The sequence below is a fragment of the Cygnus olor genome, chromosome 17 (genome assembly GCF_009769625.2).
Source record: "Cygnus olor isolate bCygOlo1 chromosome 17, bCygOlo1.pri.v2, whole genome shotgun sequence".
Lineage (NCBI taxonomy): Eukaryota > Metazoa > Chordata > Aves > Anseriformes > Anatidae > Cygnus > Cygnus olor.
In genome coordinates this window covers 1,840,679-1,863,830 of record NC_049185.1, presented here as the reverse complement: position 1 = coordinate 1,863,830, position 23,152 = coordinate 1,840,679, and the positions used below count along the sequence as shown (strand labels likewise).

Below are 23,152 nucleotides of genomic sequence, written 5' to 3'. Positions count from 1 at the left end.
CCCGTGTCAGCCCCGTGTCACCCGTGTCGCCCCCCCGTGTCACCCCCCCGTGTCACGTCCTGGGTGGGGGGCTGGCACCCACAGCACGCGTGGGTGCTGCTGGTGGGGACACACGTGGGTGGGTGGTGTGGCAGGGGGGCTTGTCCCTTGGGCAGTGGGTGACGCAGTGAGGGGGGGCGCCCAGGGGACCCCCACCTACCCAGGGGATCCCCACCCACCTGCCTGTGTGACCCTTGCCCACCCAGGGGACCCCCACTCACCCACCCAAGGGACCCCCGCCCACCTGTGGGACCCTGAGCTGGGGGACGCCCACCCAGGGGACCCCCCACTTGCTTGGGGGACACCCACCCAGGGGACCCCTACCCACTTAGGAGACCCCCACTAACCCACCCACCTGGGGGACCCCCAGCCAGGGGACCCCCACCTGCCTGTGGGACCCCCACCCACGGGCCACCCACCCGGGAGACTCTCACCCACCCAGGGGAGCCCCGCTCGCTCACCCACCCACCCGTGGGACCCCCGCCCATCCACAGGACACCCACGCAGGGGACCCCCACCCATCCGTGGGACCCCCACCCACGGGACCCGTGGGCCCCCCCCGTCTCCACATGACGTCACGCGTGACGCCCCCCTCCCCATCTCCCTCCCTCCCTCCCCCCCCCCCTCCCCGCTCCGGGTCCCCCCGGGCCGTACCACCCGGCCCAGCCCCCCCGCTTCCCGCCTCCCCCCCCGCTTCCCGCCGCGGTTGGTGCGTGCCGGCGGGCAGGGCGGCGCATGCGCAGCGCGGGGGCGGCGGCGGCGGCGGCGGCCGGACGTTGGGAGCGCGGAGGAGGAAGGCGACAAAATGGCGTCCACGGGTGAGGGCGGCCCGGCCGCGGCGGGGCGGCTCGGGGCGGGACGGGACCGGCCGGGACGGGGCTGGCGGCCCCCGGGAGGGCTCCTCGGTGTCCTGGGAGAGGAGCCGGAGCCGGGCGAGCAGCGAAAATGGGGAAAAATGGGGGAAAAGCGGCCGCTGCTGGGAGCGGCTGCGGGGTGTGGGGGCTCGGGGGGGGTCAAATAACGGCGTGTGAGGGGCGGGGGGGAATAAATGTTGTCTGGGGAGCTGCTCCCGGCTGCGGGGGCCTGGAGGGGCCGCCGAGGGGCTGCGAGGGGGTGGGCGAGGGCCCCGGCTGGGCCTCAGGGCCCCGGCTGGCTGGGGAAGGGCCGGGCCCTGGGCTCTTTATGTTACCCGTTTATAATATTACCTCTTTATAATGGTACCGCTTTATAATATTACCCCTTTATAGTATTACCCGTTTGTAATATTACCACGTTAGGGGTGCAGGAGCGGTGCCGAAGCGGTTCGATGCGGGGCGGCCCCGGTTTGTGGGTGCCCGGGGTCGGGGCTCGGTGTGGTTGTGGCGCGTGCGAGCGGCGCGCGGTGTCTGGTAAGGGAAGGCAGGTCTCAGGGAGCCTGCCCCGACGCCTTCCCTGCGTATTCGTGGCCGTTCCTGCTCCCTGGTGCGAGGTCGGGACCGATTGCCAGCTGTCAGACATCCCTGCCACTCGCAGCATCCCCTCGTGCATCACCCTGAGCTCCGCCGTCCGTGCAGGGAACGGGGAGCAGCCCGCCCCGTGAGCTCGTGTATAGAGAGGTTGGGATTGCACACGGGCAGATTCGTGGCCTCCAGAGCTTCTGGTGGGTGCAAACAGCATTTCCAAAATGATCCTGGAGCCCCAGCACCTCGGTGGCAAGCAGAGCGATAAAAGTTATACCCCAGGGGTGGCTGAGGGCTTCAGGCATGTTCTGCAAATTCATAAAACTCACTTTCTTAATGGAGGCCAGCTTGCTCCAAGGTGCAGTCACAGCAGAAACACCAGAACCTTTGTCTGTAAGGGTCTAAGCAGAGCTTTGCTCCCATTCAGTCTCTGGTTGTGGCTCAGTCAGGTGCTGTGGCCCCCGCAGCAAATGGGAGCAAACTCTGAGCCCGTTCCTGATCTCCGTCCTCGGGACCTTTCAGGTCCTGGGAGAGCTGGAGAAGTGCTGTGGCTGGAAAGGTTCGGTCTGAGCCGCGGGTTTGCTAAGGTTTGGATGGGAGCTGGAAACCCTGGGTGACTTAGAGGGAAAACGTGCATGTAGGAGCTGTAATCATTTTAAATATAGCCTTGTAATTGTCGTGTGGATACGTTTTCCATCCCTAGCAGCCAGCCAGTCCAGCACAGGCTTTTTCTGCTTGGGTTTTGGGATTTCATCTCTTTAAACCAGAGTATTGGCACGGGCCAGGATTTTGGGGAAGGAATCGCTGCCAGCTGCCTGTTTTGAACCCTGATAGGGAAAAGTGTTAGAACTTTCCAGCGATTTGTTTGTGTCCTTGAAAGTTAAATAGAGCGAGCGAGGCGTTGTCATTCCTACGGACCCAGAGCTTGCAACCTGGCCCTTTGAAACCAGGGGTTTTGTAAGTGTCAGCCCCAGTGTTTCTTTTGTTCCTAAACAAAACACCCCGCTGCCAGTCCCCTTGGGTGTTAGCCAAGGTGGCAGTTAAATTAAAGTAGGGTCATTTGAGATCAAAGTTGTGGCTGCAAGCAGCAGGAACCATAAAGGGAAGAGGGGGTTTTGTTTCCTTTAAAAAGGCTGAGAAAGTGCATTTACCTTACTCTTTTGAAACCGCATTTCCAGCGGTTTATAGCCGTCCTTTGGAGTCGCAGGAGGAAATTCCAGCTGCTGCGTTCTTACGCTGTTAATTTTGTTAAGCCTTTGTTAACCTTTTATTTTTCTCCTTTTTCTCTTGCAGATTATAGTACCTATAGCCAAGCTGCAGCTCAGCAGGGGTAAGTCGCATCGTGCTCTTATCCCACCTTGCAAAAAGGTGTAACGTGTGTGCGCAATAACTGCGGTGTAGCCTTAGCTCGGGTGTGTTTGCACATCCCAAGGTTTTCCCTTTTGTCTTGCCTCAGTGTTTCATCAGCAGTCGCTTGGATATGTAAAAGTCGTCTCGTGATGCGTGTGTCGCGCGAGTCAGGGGTACGGGGGCGCATTATAAATCTCTTCAAATTCCTTTCGCAGCTACAGCGCGTACGCACCTCAGCCAGCTCAAGGATACGCACAGACCACCCAGGTAACGCACGGGGAGGGGTTTGGAAGCAATCGCGTGCCTCCCGGTAAACTACCCGGCGCTCTGCCGGCCCCGAAAAGCAACGTCAGAGTCTGTCACTACAAGTTGTCTTGTAGCTTCCCCCACAGCCTGCGCTGCTTGCTTCGAGTGAGAACCGCCTCGACAGCAAGGAGCTTCAGCTTTCCCCTTCCTTGGCAATAGGTGGTCTTGGAGGTCTCTTCCAACCTTAACGACTCTCTGATTCCGTATCCGAACCTGTTGCTGAGAGGACTGTAAAAGCCTGATTCCTGGTAGATGTTTGACACCGGCATGTCAGTGGGTGTTTAGTTGGTGGTGTAGGAGAGAGAGACTGATAAAAAGAGGAGAGATGGGGGAAATTGTCGTTTGGGAAACGGCAGCAGTTGGAGAAATTAGGAGGAGGGGATGGATTTTTTCATGGAGGTACTGTAGCTGAAACTATTACTATTGTCAATTGGCTAGGCTGCAAACTGATGGTGATCTCTAAGAGATGAATTAAACGATGCTTTTTTAATCCTCAGAATCCAAGCTACTAAAACCACAGCTGTATACGCTCTACAAGTGTGTTTTCAGAGTAGCCTGGGTTAACTTTTCCCCACTATCTCCAGAGAGTACTTCCTGAAAGGAAAACCCTGCCACTCAAAAAAAAAAAAAAACCACACCTGTATTCTGGAGTCAAAACCAACCGCTGTGCCGTGTTGGAGCGTTACCGAGCAGCTTTAAACGGGTTAATTCCAGCGGTGGCGGCAGCTGGGCTGTGTTGCTGCTGCCCACGCCAGCCGGCTTGCAGCATGCTGGTGCCGCAAAACCTTTGCGAAAACCTTTGGTGCTGCGATACCTTTGCGAAAACATTGCCTTTGCAGGGGGAGCACGGGCTCAGTCCTGGCATTTGGGTTGGCCAAAGGGAAAATGACGAGAGCTTGTATTGTGAATAAATATATCGAGAGGGGACAGTGCGAGAGCTGCTGCCAGAAGTACGGGTTACACAGAAGGTGTAAGCAGACTGGCAAATGTAAGAAGAGGAGGCTTCGATGTCCTTCAGCGTGAGGCTGGCACAACGCACTCAGCTGTAGGCAGGTAGCCATGGGGGGCTCGCGGGGTTTCCTGCCTCTTGGTGGGGTGAGCTTCCACAGGTGCTGGAAAACCCAGGCTGGTCAGAGTTTTTTCTCTTTGTTGAGGTCTGTGGCTTGGTTAGGATCTGTGCTGCTCGTGAGCCAGGGAGAGGGGCTCACAGGTAACGCAGGTTTAGGTCCCAAAAAGCATTTAGTTGCCAACCTCCCCCAGAAACCGGCAAACACCTCTGAAAATCCGGACGTTAAGGCTTGTATTTGTGCTGCTACTTGAGCTGTCACCGCAGCTTCACCCAAAACGCAGCGGCTGACCACGCAGAGCTGTTGGAAGCTGCCCGGTGCCCGAGGTCTGGGCCGGCTGGGCCGTGGCACGGGGCTGAGGGCTGCTGGCAAAACGGCAGCACCGGCAGCTCTGCGCTGAGCCAGTCACCCTGATCGGGCCGCCACGGCTGAAGGGCTGCTTTGAGTGCTCTCCTCGGGACCGAGCAAGGCAGCAGCAGTCCTTTAGTCAGGGCTTGAGCCTGAACTTTGGGTAAAAGTGTGAGCTATGGCTGATCTCTCGCCGCCTGCGAGGGCGCTGGGGCAGGAGCGGCTGTAACCGCAGCAGTGGGGTGGCAGCGAGCCCTCAGATGCCCAATAAACTCCTGTTTTTAAAACTGTCGACTGGTGGACACGGAGAATATTCAAAACAACTTACTGAAAGCTTAAATAGGTTTCTTCTAGTGAATGCTGAAGGAGCTGACGTTGTTTTACTTCACGCAGCTCTGTCCTCTGGGTGGCCCCGCTCCCAGCGTTGCAGGTTAGCCCTCGGGAGGTCCGTGTGAACGTTCCTCTGTGCCTGGGCGATCACAAGGAGCTGGGTGCTCTCCTGCTCCGCTTTACATAGAGCAAAAGTGTGTCCTGAATACACAGGAGGCTACCCCTCCGGTCCTGGCATCGAAAAGCTGCGTTTGTAACTTCATTGCAGATCTGCACTGAAATTTGCAGTAGCGCCCAGTCTCTCAGGGTAGCCTTGGCTTGACTCAGATTGCTTTCAGTAGACCAGGTAGCGCAGGGCCCCCGGTCTGTGTACGGCGCCGAAACAGCCCGTGTGTGTCCGTGCAACGCGTGCCAGTGGCTTCTGTCCACGAATTAAATTCGTATCGTCTTTGGAGCAGACGTACGGGCAGCAGAGCTACGGAACGTACGGACAGCCCGCTGACACCAGCTACACGCAGCCGCAGACGACCGCGACGTACGGGCAGACCGCGTACGCTACGTCCTACGGGCAGCCCCCCACCGGTAAGAGCCGCCGCGCCCGCGGGGCCTCGCTCGGGCTGGGGAAGGAGCTGGGCTCCAGTCCGTGCTGGGGAGCTCCGGCCCAAACCCCGCTGAATTACTGCGGGCAGCTGCCACGCGGAAAGGACGCGCTGCCTGCAGAGCCTTCCTCGAGGGAAGAGCGGTTTAAAAGGTGTGGGTGGGCCGAGTGCCCCAAGTAAGTAAGCGTACCCGTTTCATTTTTCCAGGGAACCTTTGGGGTGCTGGTTCGTGCCGTGAAGCTCGGCGTGGCTGCGGAGTGTGCTGTGCTTAACAGGAGCACAGCAGACACGAGCTGCACAGCAGCGCTCCTCGGGAGGGTGCGCTCTGGCCGCTCCTGAGCCCACGCAGGGAATCGGTGTCCTGAGCACTCCCTGAAAACCAAATCCTGAAAGTGCTGTGTGCCTGTTCTGATAGTGTGCCCTCTGCTTCTTGTCTTGTGCTTCCCGCAGTAGAAGGGACCAGTACAGGTTTGACTCCTGCTCACTCTTGCGTGCAAAACGGCTCACCCTGTCTAAGCTTGCGGTGTTAACCCTCTAGGTGTCACTTTTAGCACCAAAACCACCCAGCATCACAGCGCACACGAGGACAGTAAGGGTTTGCTAGGATGCAGTGCTGTTTGCAGTCTCCACACCTCTGTAACGAGCAGCTCTGAAAGGTCCGAGGGGTGTACTTTGCGTAGGAAGTTCTATCCACACCACAGACAGCCATGCCGAGACGTTTCAGGTGAACGCAACCCCGTTTTCTTACCGTTCCCTGAAGGGCAAATGGCATGGTTAGACGCGTCCAGGTGTCCCGACCACCATCTCTGCATGTTCCACGTTACGTCTCTGGGTTTCTAGTGCAGACTCACACTCCCCGTGCTCATAAGTGCTCCGTACACGACTTCAACGTGCGCTCTTTGACCTGGAGTTCTGTACGTGCGAGTGTCTTGATGTATGAAAGAAACTATTGAGGCCTCATTTAATTCTGGTGTATTTGGACTAAATATTCAGGAGACTTCGAAAAAGAAGAGTTTTTCCTCCGAGCGGTGCCTTGGGTGCCCTTTTCTGCAGATTCATCCTGGGCTATGAGAGGCGTTGCAAGTGGCTGTTGGAGTGGGAGCTTTCTTCCCCATTTCCCAAAGCATGGGGATGCTGGAACAGGCAGGTGACGTTCCTGGGGGGCACCTGGCCACAGAAACCACTGGGGAACCTCGCAAGGAAGAGGCAGAGAGAAAATCGTATCCCGTCGAGTCGATGTATTTGACATCTTTACGTGGATGAGGAAAATCTCTGCCTGGCAGGTAGCGCGTGTCCTGCAGGATGAGAAGCAGTGCCCTCCAGCCAGCGTCACTGCTGGTTATTTGCAGGTTTTCTCCTCGCCTTTAACGCTCCGTGGATGTAAATGGGCAGCAGCATTGATTTGGGGACTTCTCAGATTTTTCTTGGAAATGTTGGAGTCCCTTAGTCCTTAGGGCTAAGTCCGCCCCTGGAAGGGTCACAGGAAGCTGGGCTGGTTGTGTTTGTGCTTGTTCCTCAAGAGCATATTTGCTGGAGTAATAATAATACCAGGCATCTTTTCTGCATGGCTTCTTGTGTAGGCAAAACGCTGCCTTTTTTTTTTTTTTCATCCAAAAGAAAAGAAAGCTCAGGAAGCGGCCCAACGAAAGGTTATACCGGGCCTTCAGGTGCGATTTGCCTCAACCTGTGCAGCACGTCTGTGGCAGAGCTGCTGGCGTTACTCTCGAGGCAGAGTGCCAGGTTGTATTTATTCTTCCGATGCCTGCCTCTCCTTCAGGAGCTGGAGCTGGGCAAATGAGGCTGATGGTGCTTAAAGCCTGTCACTGCCTCTGCCGAGTGCTCGTTCTGGCTTTTTGTACCACACAGAGCCCATGGTGTCGCCTGGGGCGTATATCTTCGTGTCCTGAGAGACCTGCAAGTTTCGCGGTTGAGTTCCAGTTTCTTTTTCCTTGGCATGGCCTTTTTGTAGCAGACGAATTACCGCGATTCTGCACTAACTTAAAAGCCAAGTGACTTTTTTTTTGTCTCGGTGTTTTTTTGTTTTCTTTTTTGCAAGATGCCACCGTTGCCAGGGAAATTCAAATCCCGTGCAGATGTGCCCTCTAGGGAGACCGTGCCTCAGGCTGGGGCTGTTCTAAGGTGCCTGGGGCCATCTCGGTTGGAGCAGCCTGCCTCCAGCCTCCTCGCTCCCGTGGCTACAGGAGAAGGTGACTTGGAGGCCTCTGGTCCAGCCCCCGGGGACGGGAGCCCGTGGGCTCCTCTGCAGCTCTGCTGGCAGCAAGCGGATTAGGGGATTAATCAGCACCATCGTGCCTGTGGTCATGGTTTGCTCTTTAATCACTGCAGGATATAAGCCTGAATTACAAGAGTAAATAAACAGCTGCAGCTGGTATGGTTATTGGCTTTCTAACAACGTCGTTTGGGGCCAAATGCATCATTTCAAATCTCTGAGCATGAATCTGCTCAAAGTAGTTAAGCGGGAACTACTCGCTAAAGATAACCAGCTCCCACTTCTCTTTCTACCTGTGAAATTTAAGGCTGGATGTATAAAGAGTTCCTCGCGTGTTTGGAATTGGGAAGCAGGCACACCCTTAGCTGTGTTGGCTGCCCCAGTAACCTGTGATTACCTACCAAAATAAAGCAGGGAGAGGGCAGCTCCTGCTTCCCCCTCTCTGGAGCCTTGCTGGGAGGAGTGTGCGCCCAGCAGGAGCCAGCTTTCTTTGGGCTCGTGGACCTGTGGGGAGCTTCTGATGCCGCTCGAATCAGGGAGAAGCCTCTGAAGACTGCTGCTGGCTGACACGAAGCCTGCTTGTTTCAGAATAAACTTCTTTGACCACAGTTCTTAGCTGATGCTGTCTGAGGACAAAATCCTGCGAGCTTCCCCTCTGTGTGAAGAGTTCCTAGACTTCAATGAGGGTTTTGCTCGTAGGTGTGAGTGCTTGGAGAGGAAACTGAGCCACGTAACTGGACTTCTTAAAGCAGGTTGTCAAAGTTCTTCTGTTCCTCTTTTCTCGCAGTATTTGTTCTGCGGATTCGCCACTTGTCTCATTAACTGCCGAGGGGAGGAGAGAGAAGCGACGGCGTGTAAATGCCCCCCTCAAAAACACAGCTCTTGAGGGTTTTCTGAGTCTTTAAACTGAAGCTGCTGAAACGAAGTCGTGGACCAGCGGGATGTTAAAATCACTGCTTGTTCTTTTTTTGGTGCAGACGCTTCCCGCTGAGCGCACTCACTCAAGCGAAATGCTCCATCTAGAGCCGAAGCTTTAAAGCTCGGGATGATTTTCCCCCCGTTCAGTCCAATGACCGTGCAGGGCCAGGTACCAGCAAGCCCACTCGATGCGGGAGGCCAGTGCTGCCCGACCCACGAGGGTCCCGGTTTGGGAAGAAGACGGCTCCTGGCCCTGGGACCGCTGCTCCCCAGGGCACGGCTGGGCCCAGGGGCTGCGGTTTCAGCGGCACGCACGCCACACTGCCCTTACGCAAGCAGCAGGTTTTTTTAATAAGAGCTCAGGCTTCAGCCAGCTAAAGTAAGAATTCCTTCAGCTTCTGGTGTTGGTGCTCTGGGGAAACACTGTGGGGGCTCACACTGAAGTGTTTGGGCTGTTTAAATTCTTCCGAGGCACCAAAACCCGTTCAGGATCGTTTCGCTCACCCTTCTCAGTAACGCTCGGAACAGGACTTGGCTTTTCAGTGAACCTCTCGGCACCAAGGAGCAGCTGAATGACCAGGAAAAGTGATGTGCTGGTGGTTCCTGCCGCTGTCCCCTGGTGGGAGGGGAGCTTGCTCGCCTGCCGTAGTGTTTCCAGCCAGCTTTAGTGTTTCCAGCTTGGCAGGAGCGTGCGGTGGAAGCCAGCCCGCGGCATTCAGGAGGAGGGCAGCAGCGTGATAAGCCCGCGAGTGCAGGAGGCGCCAGGCTTGTGGGAGCAGGCAAGGGCTTTTGAGCCGGCTGTTGCAGGTGGAAAAAGGGGAAAGGCTTCTGCCCGCTCAGAGCCCCTTCGTGTCAGCATCCTGGGACTAACTGGAGAGCCCAAGAGTAACGGGCAGGATGGGAAGCTGCAGCTTGTTTTTTCAGGTCTGCTTGCAGACTTCTCACTTCTCCTTTTGCTTCTCTTGCTCTGTACTTGCTGGCTCGAGAGGCCTGGTTTTGTAGCAAAGCACAGCGAGGCTGGAAGTGCCGCTGTGCTTCGGGAGGGTGCGCTGGACGAGGGGAAGGAGCTGCAGCCTTACGCTGTGTTCTGCTGGAAGTGCTTTCATCCAGGAAACCAGGGAGTCGCAATAAAGAGCTGGGCGCAATTTGCCTGAAATGCTTTGTGATTAGAAGAGTATGTCACAAGTGTCCCCCGTTTAATCAAAACATTAAGTGGTGGAGAAGCCGTTACTTTAATTGATGCAATTAAGATCACCTCAGTAAGACTGAGGCCAGTTAGCTGCTTTTTGGCAATCGTTTTGTATTTTTAGTAAGGGAGCTTTTGCTAACAAAATCTGTAATTGGTGGTTCTCCGGGTAAATCTTTTTTTCATAATTTGGAAACGTGCTTGCGAGGTTCTTAACAATAAAAAAGCCACCGTGGCAGTGCCTGGTTTATGGTTCTTTGCAGCTGACCACTTGGCCTGTCAGCATTACCTAGCGACAGCTGCTGGTAAGGCTAATCTAAAGAGAGCTGCTTTGGGGGCTTGGATATTCTGGTAAAATTGTCCAGAAATAAGTTTGTGTGAGCCCTGAGCTTTTTATCTAAAGCGAGCTGAAATTCTAAGAGGAACAAAGGTACATAAAACATCAAAAAGCAGGCACGTAAGGTAGCTTCTGACCTTTCTCTTAAGTTAAGGGAAATGTAACGTGCTCTCCCTTAGTTTCTAGGATTGCTGATTCAGCGTAATACTGCCTAAATGGCTCAGAAAGACTTCTCGTGTCAGCCTTGTGCCACTTGGTGCTTCTGTTTCTCCAAAAAGCTGCCAGGACGGGACCGTACTTCTCCAATCAATTGGATTTCTTTTCCTCAAGCTGAGAGGAGCTTTGTCTGGCCTCTCGTGTTGAGAAGCCACTGCGTGCCTCGGCTTGTGCTGCCCGGGTTTTGCTTTGTTAGCTTAGCTGCAAGCAAACATCCTTGGATGCTGATCGAGGGGCGGCTTCCAGAAAGCTCCTCCGGGCGTGCTTTGGGGCTGGAGGGGGCAGAGCTGAGGGAGGTTGGGGTTTCCCAGGCCAGGGCTCACTCGGAGGGAGGCGAAGGGGTGCCGTGGGTCGGTCCGCGGCGGCACAGCCGGTGCCGTTTCCGAGGTCTGGCACGCCGCAAGCGAGAGTGAAATGGTCAGAAAGGTCCCTAAGCGAGGTCTCTGCGCTGATCTGACCAGGCTGTCCTCTGTTGTAGGTTACACGACCCCGACCGCCCCCCCGGCCTACAGCCAGCCCGTCCAGGGGTACGGCACAGCCGCCTACGATACCAGCACCGCTACGGTTACCACCACCCAGGCTTCCTACGCAGCTCCGTCCGCTTACGGCACCCAGCCTGCCTACCCTGCCTACGGGCAGCAGCCAGCAGCGTCCGCTCCCGCAAGGTAACGGGGATTTCTGTCGTCCTCCTCTGCTCTGCTGGTGGGGAGAGCCCCCAGGACGCTGCCTGCTGAGCTGGGGCCCGCTGGTTTTGCTTCCACCTTTTCTCTGCCTGTTGCGCTCAAGCTTTGCTTTTGCTGCAGCTGATCCCACCGCCTTTCCAGAGCCGGGGGAAGCAGTGTAGGTAGCTTCTGCTCTGGCACAGTGAGTCAGCGCCGTTACTGGGAGATGGGGGGAGCAACCAGGCAGCAGAAATGGGCTCTTGACTCATGATCTAGACCAGAAAATGGATGAGTCTGATGTGATCTTGAGTCACAGGGTTGCTAGGATGATGTTATGCCCTCCGATTTCTTGAGTGGGCGCACACGCTGAAGACAATTTCCTTTTTAAATCTCTTGCGTCTGGACACTGTCGATAGCATGTTCAGCCTAATTGTTCGCTCAGGATGTGAAAGGTTTAGAATACGGAATGGAAACTTACTTAGTAATGAGCAAAAACGGCTTTATGTGTTTGCCTGATGTTTGCTGTAACTGTTCCTGTAAGGAAAGCCAGAGCTTGACAGCCCTGTCTGTATCTATCAGATTACATTCAGGTATGAATCCTGATGCCATTTTAAGTAATTTTACCCAGCTTGTAGTTCAGCTCTTTTTAGCTCTGATAAACGCTTTGATATTCTAAGCAGCGTGGGACAATTGTAAAGGAAGGGGACATGCAAATTGCATGCAAAGGGCTATCTTTATTTTCAGGCCTCGAGAGTTAATAATAAACATCCTTTCCCTTTCATCAGATAACGTAGACGGGGCAATATCTGCCTGCAGTGGATTCTCCAAACAGTAGTGCCTTTAACTGGCAGCATTTCTGTCTCCTTTTGAGCTGATGATCATTTACGAGCGTTGTGCAAAAACGGCTGGAGCAGAGGGGCGATGCTGCCGACCGGCTTTCCTGGCCCGTTTGCATCCTCCGCTCCTCCCAGAGCCAAAGCCTAAGCCCCTCGCTGTAGGTTTCATGATGCAGCTGGTAAACAGATGCTGTAGTACTCCTTTATGCTCTCAGCTCAGGATGTTGCCTGGGCCTTTCCTGGTGGCAGGGGAGCGTGCAAATATCCAGTCGGCAGCTGGTAAAACGTTTAGGGCTCGACGCGCCTCTCCTAGCCGGCACTGATGTGGTGCCAGCTTGTGACGCCTCCCAAAGAAAGTGTTGTGTGGTGGGATCCGAGGTGGGGGTTTGTACCAGGCTCCCCTTATTGTTCGCTGTTGCTTTTCAGACCCCAGGATGGCAGCAAACCAGCAGAGACCAGCCAGCCGCAGTCGAGTACGACAGGCTACAGCCAGCCCAGCCTCGGCTATGGACAGAGCAACTACAGCTACCCTCAGGTGCCTGCCAGCTACCCGATGCAGCCAGTCACTGCTCCTCCCTCCTATCCTCCTACCAGGTAATTCTTTCAGAAAGCGAAGCCTCGTGCGGCTAGCCTGGGAACTTTGGGGTTAACTTGGGCAAAAGGATTTTTTATTTTTTTTTCTCAAGGGATTTTAAATGAACAAGCGTAGAAAGAGGTTTGGTGTCCTGGAAGGAGGGAAGCGTGTTTGTGGTTGGGTGGTACTTGTCCAAGGGAAGATGAGGCTGGAATCGAGTACATAAACATCTCTGCCTGCACACCTGAAGTGGCAAGCCAAAACAGTGAAAAATGTCTTTTAAGAAATTCCCGAGCTGTAGAGTATGAAAGTGACCTTTTGCTGCCTCCTTACATGTGATTTTGAGAAGGTGTTCACCTCTTTTCCTCAGCTGTCTTTGATGTTTTGATGCTGACTGCTAGAGCGTATGTTTTGAAGTGTTCAAAGCCTGAGGTGTGCGAGGGGAAAAGTTTTACTATTCATCATCTGAAAGTATTTCAGTACTGAAGCAGAAGGGGAGGCTGTTAGCTGTCTTGCCGCTGACTTCTACCCTTGCACTTCAGCCTCTTTCCGGAGGTGAACTGTGAACGGTCACGTTGGTTTTGTTTGTAGCAGTCTACCAGGTTTATTTTTCCTCCTGCCATCAGACCAGACTCCATAGGATGACTTCACCTTTTTAAGTGGTTTGTGATGGTGCATATGGCTTATAATTGCCTTACTGCCTAGCGTGAGCCAATTCTGCAGCCTAACGCACACGTGTCAGCGAACTGGCTTAGCTTCCCGTCTTCTTAATGCTTTTGTCTTCCAGCTACTCCTCTACGCAGCCAAGCAGTTACGATCAGAGCACTTACTCCCAGCAGAGCACCTACGGGCAACAGAGCACCTACGGCCAGCAGACTGGCTATGGCCAGCAGAGCAGCTACGGGCAGCAGCCGCCCCCAACGAGTTACCCGCCCCAGACTGGATCCTACAGCCAGGCCCCAAGCCAGTACAGCCAGCAGAGCAGCAGTTACGGCCAGCAGAGTGAGTGTGCTTAGCAGAGCTGCGGGATTGTTGAGGAAAGGGTCGGTCTCCGTCGCCCTTGCAGGGTGAGCTGTCTCTGAGGGAGGCTTTGCGTAGCTTTATTTGGGTCTGAAGGATCTGAGCATATGGCTTTGTTGAAGGGGGAGCATACTGTAGCTGGTTTTTGTCCTCGCTCACTGACAGGCAGCTTGCCTAGCTCGTTAGACAATTACGATGCTCCCCTCAGTGTGGGGAAGGTGGGCAGATGGTTGAAAAACACAGAAGTGATAAATACCACTGTGGCTGGGCTGGGCGAGGCTCGGTACAAACAACCCGGTGACCGTTCTGCAGAGGGCAGACCGGTAAGGGTCTGCCTTAAAACCCGATTCCCCGAGTGGCACGTCTCTCCCTAAGTGCTGTAGCAAACCGCTTTCATGCAATGCTGTCTGTTCTGGTGCTGAAGGTAGGGAGAAAGGCTTTAAAAGGGGACAGGACCCACTCTTGTCCGCAGCTCTGTGATGTTTTTGTCACAAACTTCCTCAGGCTCGTTCCGTCAGGACCATCCTAGCAGCATGAACGTATACGGACAGGAATCCGGAGGCTTTTCAGGCCCAGGAGAGAACCGGAATATGAGCGGCCCTGATAACCGGGGCAGGGGAAGAGGGGGATATGATCGTGGAGGCATGAGCAGAGGTGGGCGGGGAGGAGGACGCGGTGGAATGGGGTAAGAGCAAATCTTTTCTCCTTTTATCTAATTCTGTTTCACCCATAGGATTTGAAATGGAAAGAAGGGACTGAAAGGTTGACATTCCCAGCTGTACTTCCATGGAGAGCATCTCTCTAGCAGCATTGCTTCTACTCCATGGAAATATTATCTGAGGGGAAATAGGAGCAGGATGTATGTTTTTTTCTGCCCTGCAGCTGGTTGGGCTCGGGGGATCTAGGGGTATTGCTAAACCTGGAACTTTCAGCTCCCTTCGTGGTCGTGCAGAGGTGAAATCCTCTGTGGGGTTTAACAGTAACATTGGGTTGAACACACACAAACCTCCCGCCAGGTCCAGGAGTCAATTCCTGTGCCTCACTCACTAGTGGGGCTCTTGAGAGTTCAGGTATGTACAAGGCAGAAGCCTCGTGTCAGCCTCTTCGCCTTAGCGGTAGCGTGCTGAGCTACGTCTGTACGTGTATGTGTGGGGCTGATTGCTGCTGTTGAAGCCGTGACTCCGAGTGGCCAGAACGCTTGGAGCTTGGCTGGAGCGTGAAGAAAGACCCCGAGACCTTATAAAGCTCTGGCTTGACTTCCAGGACCGCTCCCCGTTGGAGCTTTCAGGTGGTCTAAATCAGTTTGGCCATTTTAACTGATGGCAAAACCTGGTTTGGTAAACCTGTGCCTGCAGGTCAGCAGTTCGTCTCCCTGTCTGTGCTGTTTGTTTGGATAAAGGCGAGGAAGGAGGACTGGTCCCAAAGGCGAGGAAGAGAAGGAAGATGTAGCTTTGTGTGTGTTCCATCCCTTCGCACCTTAGTTCAGAGCTATGCAGAGTGTCCGTAGATGCTCGCAGGAAATGTGGCACGGGATGCAAAGTGCTGGCCCTCGTATTTGGCAGGGCAGGTGGAACTGCAGCTCCTCGCTGCTGGGCAACCTCTTGAGCTGTTGGAGTGCCTGGTGGCAACCAGAGCTCGGCAAGCTACAGTCCCACTCTGCATAGCTCTGTCGAAATGAATTGAAGTGGCATGAAATCTTTATCGGAGAAGCGCAACCACCAATACGTGGAAACAGAAGAAAAAGCCTTGCTCGTGTTGGGACACATCTGGCTTGAATTGGCTCAAGTGGAAGAGAGTTCCACGGTTCTGCATAAAGATTTCACCCATGATGCATTTATTTCTCTAATGGTTTAAAGTAGATGTAGACACTTGAAATGTCTGTCATCACATCTTAAAATTTCTAGCCCCTCTGGAGTTTCTCATGCCAAAGATGTATCATTTATCTCTAATTTCACGCCGTAATCCCAGCATAAATTACGTATTTAGCGATTTCCACCTGACTAGACCATAAAAGAGGGCCCCCTGCTTTATGGACGTAGACTTTCTGCTGTCCATGGAAAAGGTGGCCTTCCTATGAGCACCAAGGGGCAGGTAGGGGAACTCGGCCCTTCTTATTATGCTGTGGTGATGGATTTCAGTGTCTCCAGCAGGTAAGGAGCTCGATGTTATTAACGTGCCCTTTTTCATTGACTCGATTATTTTATATTTTCATTGGCTGTTAAACATGGAAACTTTTTAACATGCTTTGTCGCATTTATATGCTACAGGTTACAAAGTGAGAGCCTTGTATACACTTCAATACTTAAAAAGTACCCGTACTCAGTACTCAGCCGGCAGCATAATGAAAAGTGGGACTAGACACGGTGTCCATATGGAGAGGAAAAATATACATAGAATATTTTTAACCAAATGTATTCATTGTATAAATGGAATCCTTCTGTAACTTTGGTAACTGAATACTTGTTGTTTGGTAATAAAACCAGAGGAGGTATACTACTTTAGAATTGTGTAACATTAAAAAAAAGTGTAAACGTATATGTTTAAAAAGAGAGACATTACGTAAATGGTGTGTACTTTAACAAAAGGAGGCAAAGCTGCATGCAACAGCTTGAAACTGTGTATTGACAACTTTTTTTTTCCAGTATTAGAGGTGCAATACTTGCTAGAAAATAGTGGTGCTCTCCCTCCTCTGCTCATCTCCTTCAAAACAGCTCTTGTCTTTCCAAAAAAAGAAAGAAATGACAAAATCCTTTTCAGGTGGCGTTTTCCTAATTAACCAGCACTTGAAAGCAGTCCTAAAGCGAAAGCTTCAGCCAAAGCTTTCGATGAAAGCTGCGGCCGTGAGTTTGCATTGGCGCGTGCCAAAATCTTCGGTCCCGGTCTGTGTCCACAAAGCTGCACCCCAGGCCTTCGAGCCCTCGCTGTATTCTGTAAGTTCTCCTTCCACAGAGACTTGTTAAATTCAGTAGCGACCTGAATGTATGGCTTTATACCGAGGTTTTAGCGGAAATGTCATCTGAACTGTGTTGTAGGTATCGCGTATGGTTGTCTCCTACCTTTTAACTGTTAATGTCAGGGACCTGTGGGCTCGTGCTGCGAGAGGCTGAGGGTGCACCTTTATGTACACACAGAGGGGAGGGAGTTGACCAGCGAACGCCCCGGTGATTTCTTTGGAATAAAAGCACAATTTGTCACGCCCGAAAACATTTTTTGCCAAGTATTGCACTGATAATACCGCTACAAGTAAATGGAAGGGTACCGACAGCAAAGTGGTGTCTAAAACCAGACAAGCGAGGTTGTGTATGTAAAGGAAATTTGAGCAAGCTGCCCTGAAGAAAGGCATAGTGACAAGATGAGAGAGAGAGAGACAGATGCATTGTTTGGAGATGTTTAGCCAGTGCCCTTCTTCCCAGTGAGCCGCAGAGGCTCAGAGCGGTACTGGCTTTGTAAAGGGAAAGGCCTTCATTTCTTCGTTTATCCCCCCAGCAGCGCTGGAGAGCGAGGTGGCTTCAATAAGCCTGGTGGTAAGTTTTTGAGCATTACAATGGATAGTGTTAAAAAAAAAAAAAAAAATTGCAGTCAGTTTTTAGAAAAAGTGTAATTTTTATTAGTTTAAGTGGTTAAAATGACGTATGCAACAAGACTGTAATGGGTACTGCCGGCAATGCCTAGGGGTATGCGGTTACAGGACACAGGGTAACTTGGAAGAATTGAGAAACCACTTCTGTAATTTGGGGAAAATAAATGGTGTGGATTTGATAAATTTTTTTAAAAGTAACTTTTTTTATTAATGAACTTAAAACCGATTGGCCTGGTAAAGCATTTTAAAAAAGCGTAATGGTGGTTAATGGTTTGAAAGGCTGCTAAAACTAGCGAACTGATCGCCAAGTAAAGGTGCATTGCTGACGTTTTTGCAATGCAGGTCAATTTGAGTTTAACCAACGCCATCGAATGGTGGTTATAAGTAGATAGCATTGTGTGTGTCGGTCCTTCAGCCTGCAAGGCGTGCACTAACACAGCTTCTTATGATTCTCTCCCGACTGGCAGGACACATGGAAGAAGGACCGGACCTTGACTTAGGTAATTGCACATAACTTCTCACAATCCCTCCCAGGCTCGTGAAATTGCAATTTCTGTGCTCGTCCTCTGCTCGGGACAAGGGCTGTAGCCGTGGAAGACGTTACCCCGTGTCTCACCCTTCTGTACAAGGAGTACGAGGATGCTCTGCCACTTGCAGTCTCTTTGTGGCCGGTTCATTCATTCCTTTATTCCTGACTCATCAGAACATGGACTGGTGGAAAACCACAGGTGTTTGTGAGAGGCTTACGCTTCTCCGTGGGAACCAGGGGCTCTTCGAGGAGCTGCTCTGTAGCTGCTCTGTGCAGCAGAAAGCACGATTCAGTCCGGGGCTTGCAGGTGCTTGTCCAGTAGTCCCCTTCCTCCTTGTGCCACCCCGGCCTGCAGCCCTGTAGCTCTTCCCTTCCTCCTGCCCAGGCGCGTGGCAGTTCACGTCAGCCTGCCAGGACCAGCGCCTTGCTCTGACTGCTGAGAAAAGCGGGGATTAGCGCAGCATCCCTGTGCAGGAGCCCGAAGGATGCAAAGGCGTGTTGTGCCTTTGGGTCTTCCTCGCCTCTCCTCTCAGAGGTCTCCCGTTACACCCAGGTGCCCTAACCGTGCCGTTTGCTTGGCGCTGGGAGGGTCTGGGTGTCTGTCCCTCTGTCTGCAGGGAGCAGAGGAGGCAGCCGGCGCCTTCAGAGCGGAGCTGCCTCCCTGCCCTTAGCAGCTGGTGCGGGGTCACTGCTCTCAGTGCCCGCGTTCCCATGTCCTTTGGTAAATGCGCCCATTGAAAGAGGAGCCGCAGCTGGCCGAGGGGCTGGCGTGACACAAGGGCTCCGTGCCGCCGAACCGCTGCCTCTCCTCACCCAGTGACACTGTGAATTGTCTCCTAGGCCCACCTATGGACCCGGATGAGGACTCAGACAACAGCTCGGTGTATGTGCAGGGACTCAATGATAATGTGACCCTGGAGGATCTGGCAGACTTCTTCAAACAGTGCGGGGTTGTCAAGGTGAGAGGAACCCGTGTGCGTGGGTCAGCACCCGCCTGCCTCCAGCGGGCAGAGCACAGGGAAGGGGACTGGGCTTGCCCACCTCCTCCCTGCCCGGCGCGTCGCTGGTCCCCGACGGCCCTTTCCCAGCAGCTGGGCAGGTCCGCTTGGGCAATAAGCTCACCACAGCCTGGGGCTGCCTTGTAGCTCCAGCTTTCCCAAAGAACCTCTGCAGGATTTGTCCCTCAGCATCTCCATTAGGCGTGTGGAAGCGGCGGTGCTTACAGTCCTGGAGGAAGGAAGCGTGTCTCTGTGGATCTGCTGGTGGGATGTGTGACAGCTTGAGGGATCGGGGCGGTGGAGAGAGTGGGGGAGGATGTGGAGAGGCTGCAGCTCAGTTCTTGCACCGGCAGGTGCTTGCAGGAGAGGCTGTCGGGCCAGGCAGTGCTGTTTGGGGCCAGTTCCTCATTTGTTTGCTTATCCGGGGAGTAGCTGTCACACGTAGTAAGCCAGAGGGCCCTTTCTTCTGCCGTGGAGTTGCCAAAGTGAGGCTCACCTAGGAAGCCTGTTGTCTCAAATGGAAGCGGAACAGAGAAGAGAATCCCCCCTCAGCATACAGGGCTGTGTGACTTGCGATGACGTTTTGGTGTCCTGCTAGATGAACAAGAGGACCGGGCAGCCGATGATACACCTCTACATTGACAAAGAAACCGGCAAGCCAAAAGGAGATGCCACGGTATCTTACGATGACCCATCTACTGCCAAAACAGCTGTCGAATGGTTTGATGGTGAGTGTGTGGGCTGTGTTTTGTGATGGATTTGCTTCATGACTTAAATTTGTGTCTGGCAGAAGTCAGCAGTTCTGTCCTCTGCACGGAGGCCAATAGCGATTTAAGGCTAGCTCCAGGCAGTCAAGCTCTTGCCTAAAAAGTTCCTAGTTTTAACTGGAACAGGTAAGCTTGGTACTTGGGTTGTGCTTGTCCCCACTCACCCAGGCTTCTGTCACCTGCTGGGTTCTGCAGCTGGAGTTTATCTTAGCCCCATGGGTGGAGTTTTGCCCACCTGCTATCTTTGATGGGCGATGTTTTCCATGCGGTCAGGGACTCCGTGTGTGCCGCTGCAAGATGTGGGTGATGCCAGGGTCTGGTGAAGAGTGGAACCCCCTGGCTCGCAGTGAGGCTCTTGCCCTCGTGTTCCTCCTAGGGAAGGATTTCCAGGGGAGCAAGCTGAAGGTTACCCTCACGCGGAAGAAGGGCCCGATGAACAGCATGAGGGGCGGGATGCCGCCACGTGAGCAGCGGGGAATGCCTCCCCCTCTCCGCGGAGGTAACGTCCAGCTCCCCCCGGGCCCCAGAGGGGCCGCGTCCTCCAGCCGTGGCTCGTTTCTGGCCCTAACACAGCCTTCCTTGCAGGTCCGGGGGGGCCTGGGGGCCCGGGGGGGCCCGGCGGCCCGAGCGGCCCCATGGGCCGGATGGGAGGCAGAGGTGGAGACAGGGGCGGCTTCTCCTCCCGAGGACCGCGGGGATCCAGGGGGAACCCCTCCGGTGGGAGCGTCCAGCACCGAGCCGGCGACTGGCAGTGCCCCAACCCGTGAGTACCCCGCTGCGGGCCCCGCGTGAAACCCCTTCCCCGGGCAGGTACCCGCACCGTGCCGCGTGTCACCGCGTCACCGCAGGCACACGAGGGCCTGGCACCTGCGGAACCGCCCCGTGGCGGGTAGAGAGCCTCAGTCTGTTAACTCCGGGGACCTTTGGTTTGAGGTGCTGGCCAAGACAAATAGGTCCTTCTCAAAATAACTTGCTGGGCCTTCAAGAAGTTCCTTCCACCGCGCCGCGGGCTTGCTCCGGGCCTTGCTCCAGGTCCTGCTGACCAGCTTTTGTGTTTCCTGTGCCCGGACATTGTGTTGCTAGTGGCCACGCAACGCTTCTGAGCATTACCTAACCAGGAATGTGTTCCCGGTCTTTGCTGACTGTTTGTTTGTTTTTTAACCTAGGGGATGTGGAAACCAGAACTTTGCCTGGAGAACAGAGTGCAATCAGTGCAAGGCTCCTAAACCAGAAGGGTTTCTGCCACCCCCATTTCCTCCTCCAGGTACATGCGTGATAGAGTTCACGGCCGGGCTGGGCTGGTGGCACTGAGGTTTCCAGGACTGCCGTGAGGGCAGTAAGCTGCCCCGGGCACAGTTTTGGGGATGTTTAGGGAGTGGCTGCTCCCAGCCCCGAGAGCTGCTGGGGAATCGTCCCTCTTCTGAGCTGTGAGGCAGAGGCTGGGACTGCTCTGACCTCAGCCTCTCCCACGCCTTCCTGAGCTGCCAAGTCTCTTCCTTGGCGCTGTCGCTGGCACTTCAGTTCCCCGCAGCACCGCTTTGACCTCATTACTCCCAGGCAGTGCCCTCTTAACGAGCCTCCCATCTCTCCTGGCTCTCGAGGAGACTTTCTTGCCACAATCCATCAGCCACTTGGGTCCCCCTCCAGCCCGGCCAGCACCTTGCTCCGTTTGGTTCTGCAGCCCGGGTGTAACAACCACTGTGTGTGCGGGCAGCGCCTCCTGTCCGCAGCCTCGTTTGCCCTCGGGCCCCACCAGCTCCTGCTCCTCGCCCCCCCGTTTCAGCGCCAGCTACATGTGCCCCGGGACATCCCTGGCCGGGGAGGGGACGGGTTGGAAAGGCTGGAGCGGTGTCTGGCCTCCGGCAGGCTCTGGCTCCGGTTGCTCCGAGCTTTTTCCTTTCCTCCAGGAGGAGACCGCGGCCGAGGCGGCCCCGGGGGGATGCGAGGCGGAAGAGGAGGGGGCCTCATGGACCGCGGGGGACCCGGTGGCATGTTCAGAGGTGGCCGCGGCGGAGACAGAGGTGGATTCAGAGGAGGCCGGGGCATGGATCGAGGTGGCTACGGAGGAGGGGGACGGCGAGGGGGAGGACCTGGAGGCCCGCCTGGACCGCTTATGGACCAGATGGGAGGCGGAGGCAGAGGCGGAAGGCGTGGAGGACCAGGAAAGATGGACAAGTACGTAGGGGAGCGGGCTGGGGGCCATGAGGGCCCTGCTCTGCGAAGAGCAGGGTGGGAGGGAGGTGCTGGGTCATGGGGAAAGTCACGGGGAGACCCCAAACTCTGGAAATCGACACGGGGGGGGGCAGCCGGGGTGGTTCTGGAGCCCCGGGCTGGGAGGGACGCCCTGCTGTCACGACTGACCCAGCCTCTCTGCTTGCAGGGGTGAGCACCGCCAGGAGCGCAGAGACCGGCCCTACTAGAGGCAGACCCCGCAGAGCTGCATTTACTACCAGATTTATTTTTTAAACCAGAAAATGTTTTAAATTTATAATTCCATATTTATAATGTTGGCCACAACATTATGATTATTCCTTGTCTGTACTTTAGTATTTTTCACCGTTTGTGGAGAAACATTAAAACCAAGTTCAACGGTAGCGTGCCGAGTTATTTTTTCCCCCCCACCTCTTTTAAAAATGGTTGTTTAACTCAGACTAAACGGATGCGAACCCTTTGTTGTGTGAGCATGCTCGTATCATCGTGTGCCACCCCCGGAGGTGGCGACTAACTGTAACGATGTTAATGGTTGTGATGTTTTTTTAAAATAAAATTCCCAGTGTTTATAAACGTACCACTTCTGGCCTCTCTTGAGCACGTCCCCCTGGAGCACCGGCCCTGCGAGCGAGCTGGGACCAGCAGCGGGCTCCATCCTGCTGGGCTTTCCCTGGGGCCTGGAGGAGCAAGCTGAGGAAACTGCAGCCCGTGTCGTCCCTCCTGTGCTTTGGGGGGGGGCGGTGGGCCTGTGTCCCCCTTGATCAAGGACCCTGAAAACACAGCAGAGCTTTCTCCCGGGTCCGCCGGGCACCTGTGGGGTCCAGCTCATGCTGACCATCTCCCCCTGGAGGGGATGCAGGAGCTCCTGCTGCTCTGCCCTCCCTGGGGCCCTGCCCTCGCTGCCGTGAGCCAGTGCCAGCACCCAGGTGTGGCTCGGCTTGGGGCTGGGTGGCAGAGCCCCAACGCAGCCCCAGGGCACAACCCTTCCCTGCGCAGCGATGGAGCGGGGCTGGGAGCAGGGCTGGGGACGAGGAGCCTGGGGCAGTGTGGGGGTTGCAAGCCGTGTGTCCCTGGCACCCCAGGGATCTCTCTTTGCTTTCATCCCCCTGGGGACGCCGAGGGTTTGGGTGACACTGGGGTCCTGCTGCTGCAGCTGGGCCTTGCCCCTGCCACCAGCCTGGAGGTCCCCGGGCCCTGCTGCAGCGAGCGGCTGCTCTGCCCCTGCCTCAGTTTCCCCCTCTTGGTGGGGCTGGGGCCAAATCCTGTTCCTGCACTGCGCCACCATGAGGTGCGAGGTCTGGACGTTGCCTGTGTTCCTGCCTCCCCGCGGCCACGTCCCCGTCATGTCCCCATGGCTGTGTCCCCCCATGTTTGCATCCCTCTGTGGCCATAGCCCTGTGTCCCTGTAGATGTCCCCCCGTGTTGGCATATCCCTGTGGCCATACCCCCCCTCGTGTCCCTGTACCCCTGTGGCCACACCCCCCCTCGTGTCCCTGTCCCCCTGTGGCCACATCCCCATCATCCCACACCCCCACGTCCCTGTCCCCCCGTGTCCCTGCCCCCCCACGTTCACATCCCCCCATGTCCCCCTAGACGTCCCCCCCCAACGT

The 23,152-nt window shown here is 55.0% G+C and overlaps 1 protein-coding gene across 3 annotated transcripts; it reads left to right on the top strand.

The window, feature by feature from the left end:
- The first annotated feature begins 762 nt into the window (after nt 1-762).
- Nucleotides 763-22,119, top strand: EWSR1 (EWS RNA binding protein 1). Of its 3 annotated transcripts, none has more exons than XM_040576515.1 (17): nt 763-857; nt 2,772-2,808; nt 3,044-3,095; nt 5,338-5,461; nt 10,844-11,030; nt 12,290-12,457; nt 13,225-13,439; nt 13,962-14,142; nt 16,947-16,981; nt 17,505-17,537; nt 18,407-18,525; nt 19,163-19,292; nt 19,708-19,830; nt 19,917-20,094; nt 20,498-20,595; nt 21,239-21,506; nt 21,712-22,119. In XM_040576515.1, exons 1-17 carry the CDS (start codon nt 845-847, stop codon nt 21,749-21,751), a joined length of 2,001 nt encoding a protein of 666 aa, XP_040432449.1. In that variant the 5' UTR covers nt 763-844; the 3' UTR covers nt 21,752-22,119. The 3 variants fall into 3 exon arrangements, with proteins under 3 accessions (XP_040432449.1, XP_040432448.1, XP_040432450.1); XM_040576514.1 differs by having other exon boundaries at nt 16,944-16,981; XM_040576516.1 differs by lacking the exons at nt 16,947-16,981; nt 17,505-17,537; nt 18,407-18,525; ... (4 more) ...; nt 21,239-21,506; nt 21,712-22,119 and adding an exon at nt 15,725-16,937.
- The last annotated feature ends 1,033 nt before the right edge of the window (nt 22,120-23,152 follow it).

Excerpts from the sequence above, each read along its gene's own strand:
- EWSR1 (XM_040576514.1), top strand. Across the intron at positions 17,538-18,406 it reads AGGACCGGACCTTGACTTAG|GCCCACCTATGGACCCGGAT; the intron begins GTAATTGCACAT and ends ATTGTCTCCTAG. Across the intron at positions 20,095-20,497 it reads GACTGGCAGTGCCCCAACCC|GGGATGTGGAAACCAGAACT; the intron begins GTGAGTACCCCG and ends TTTTTAACCTAG.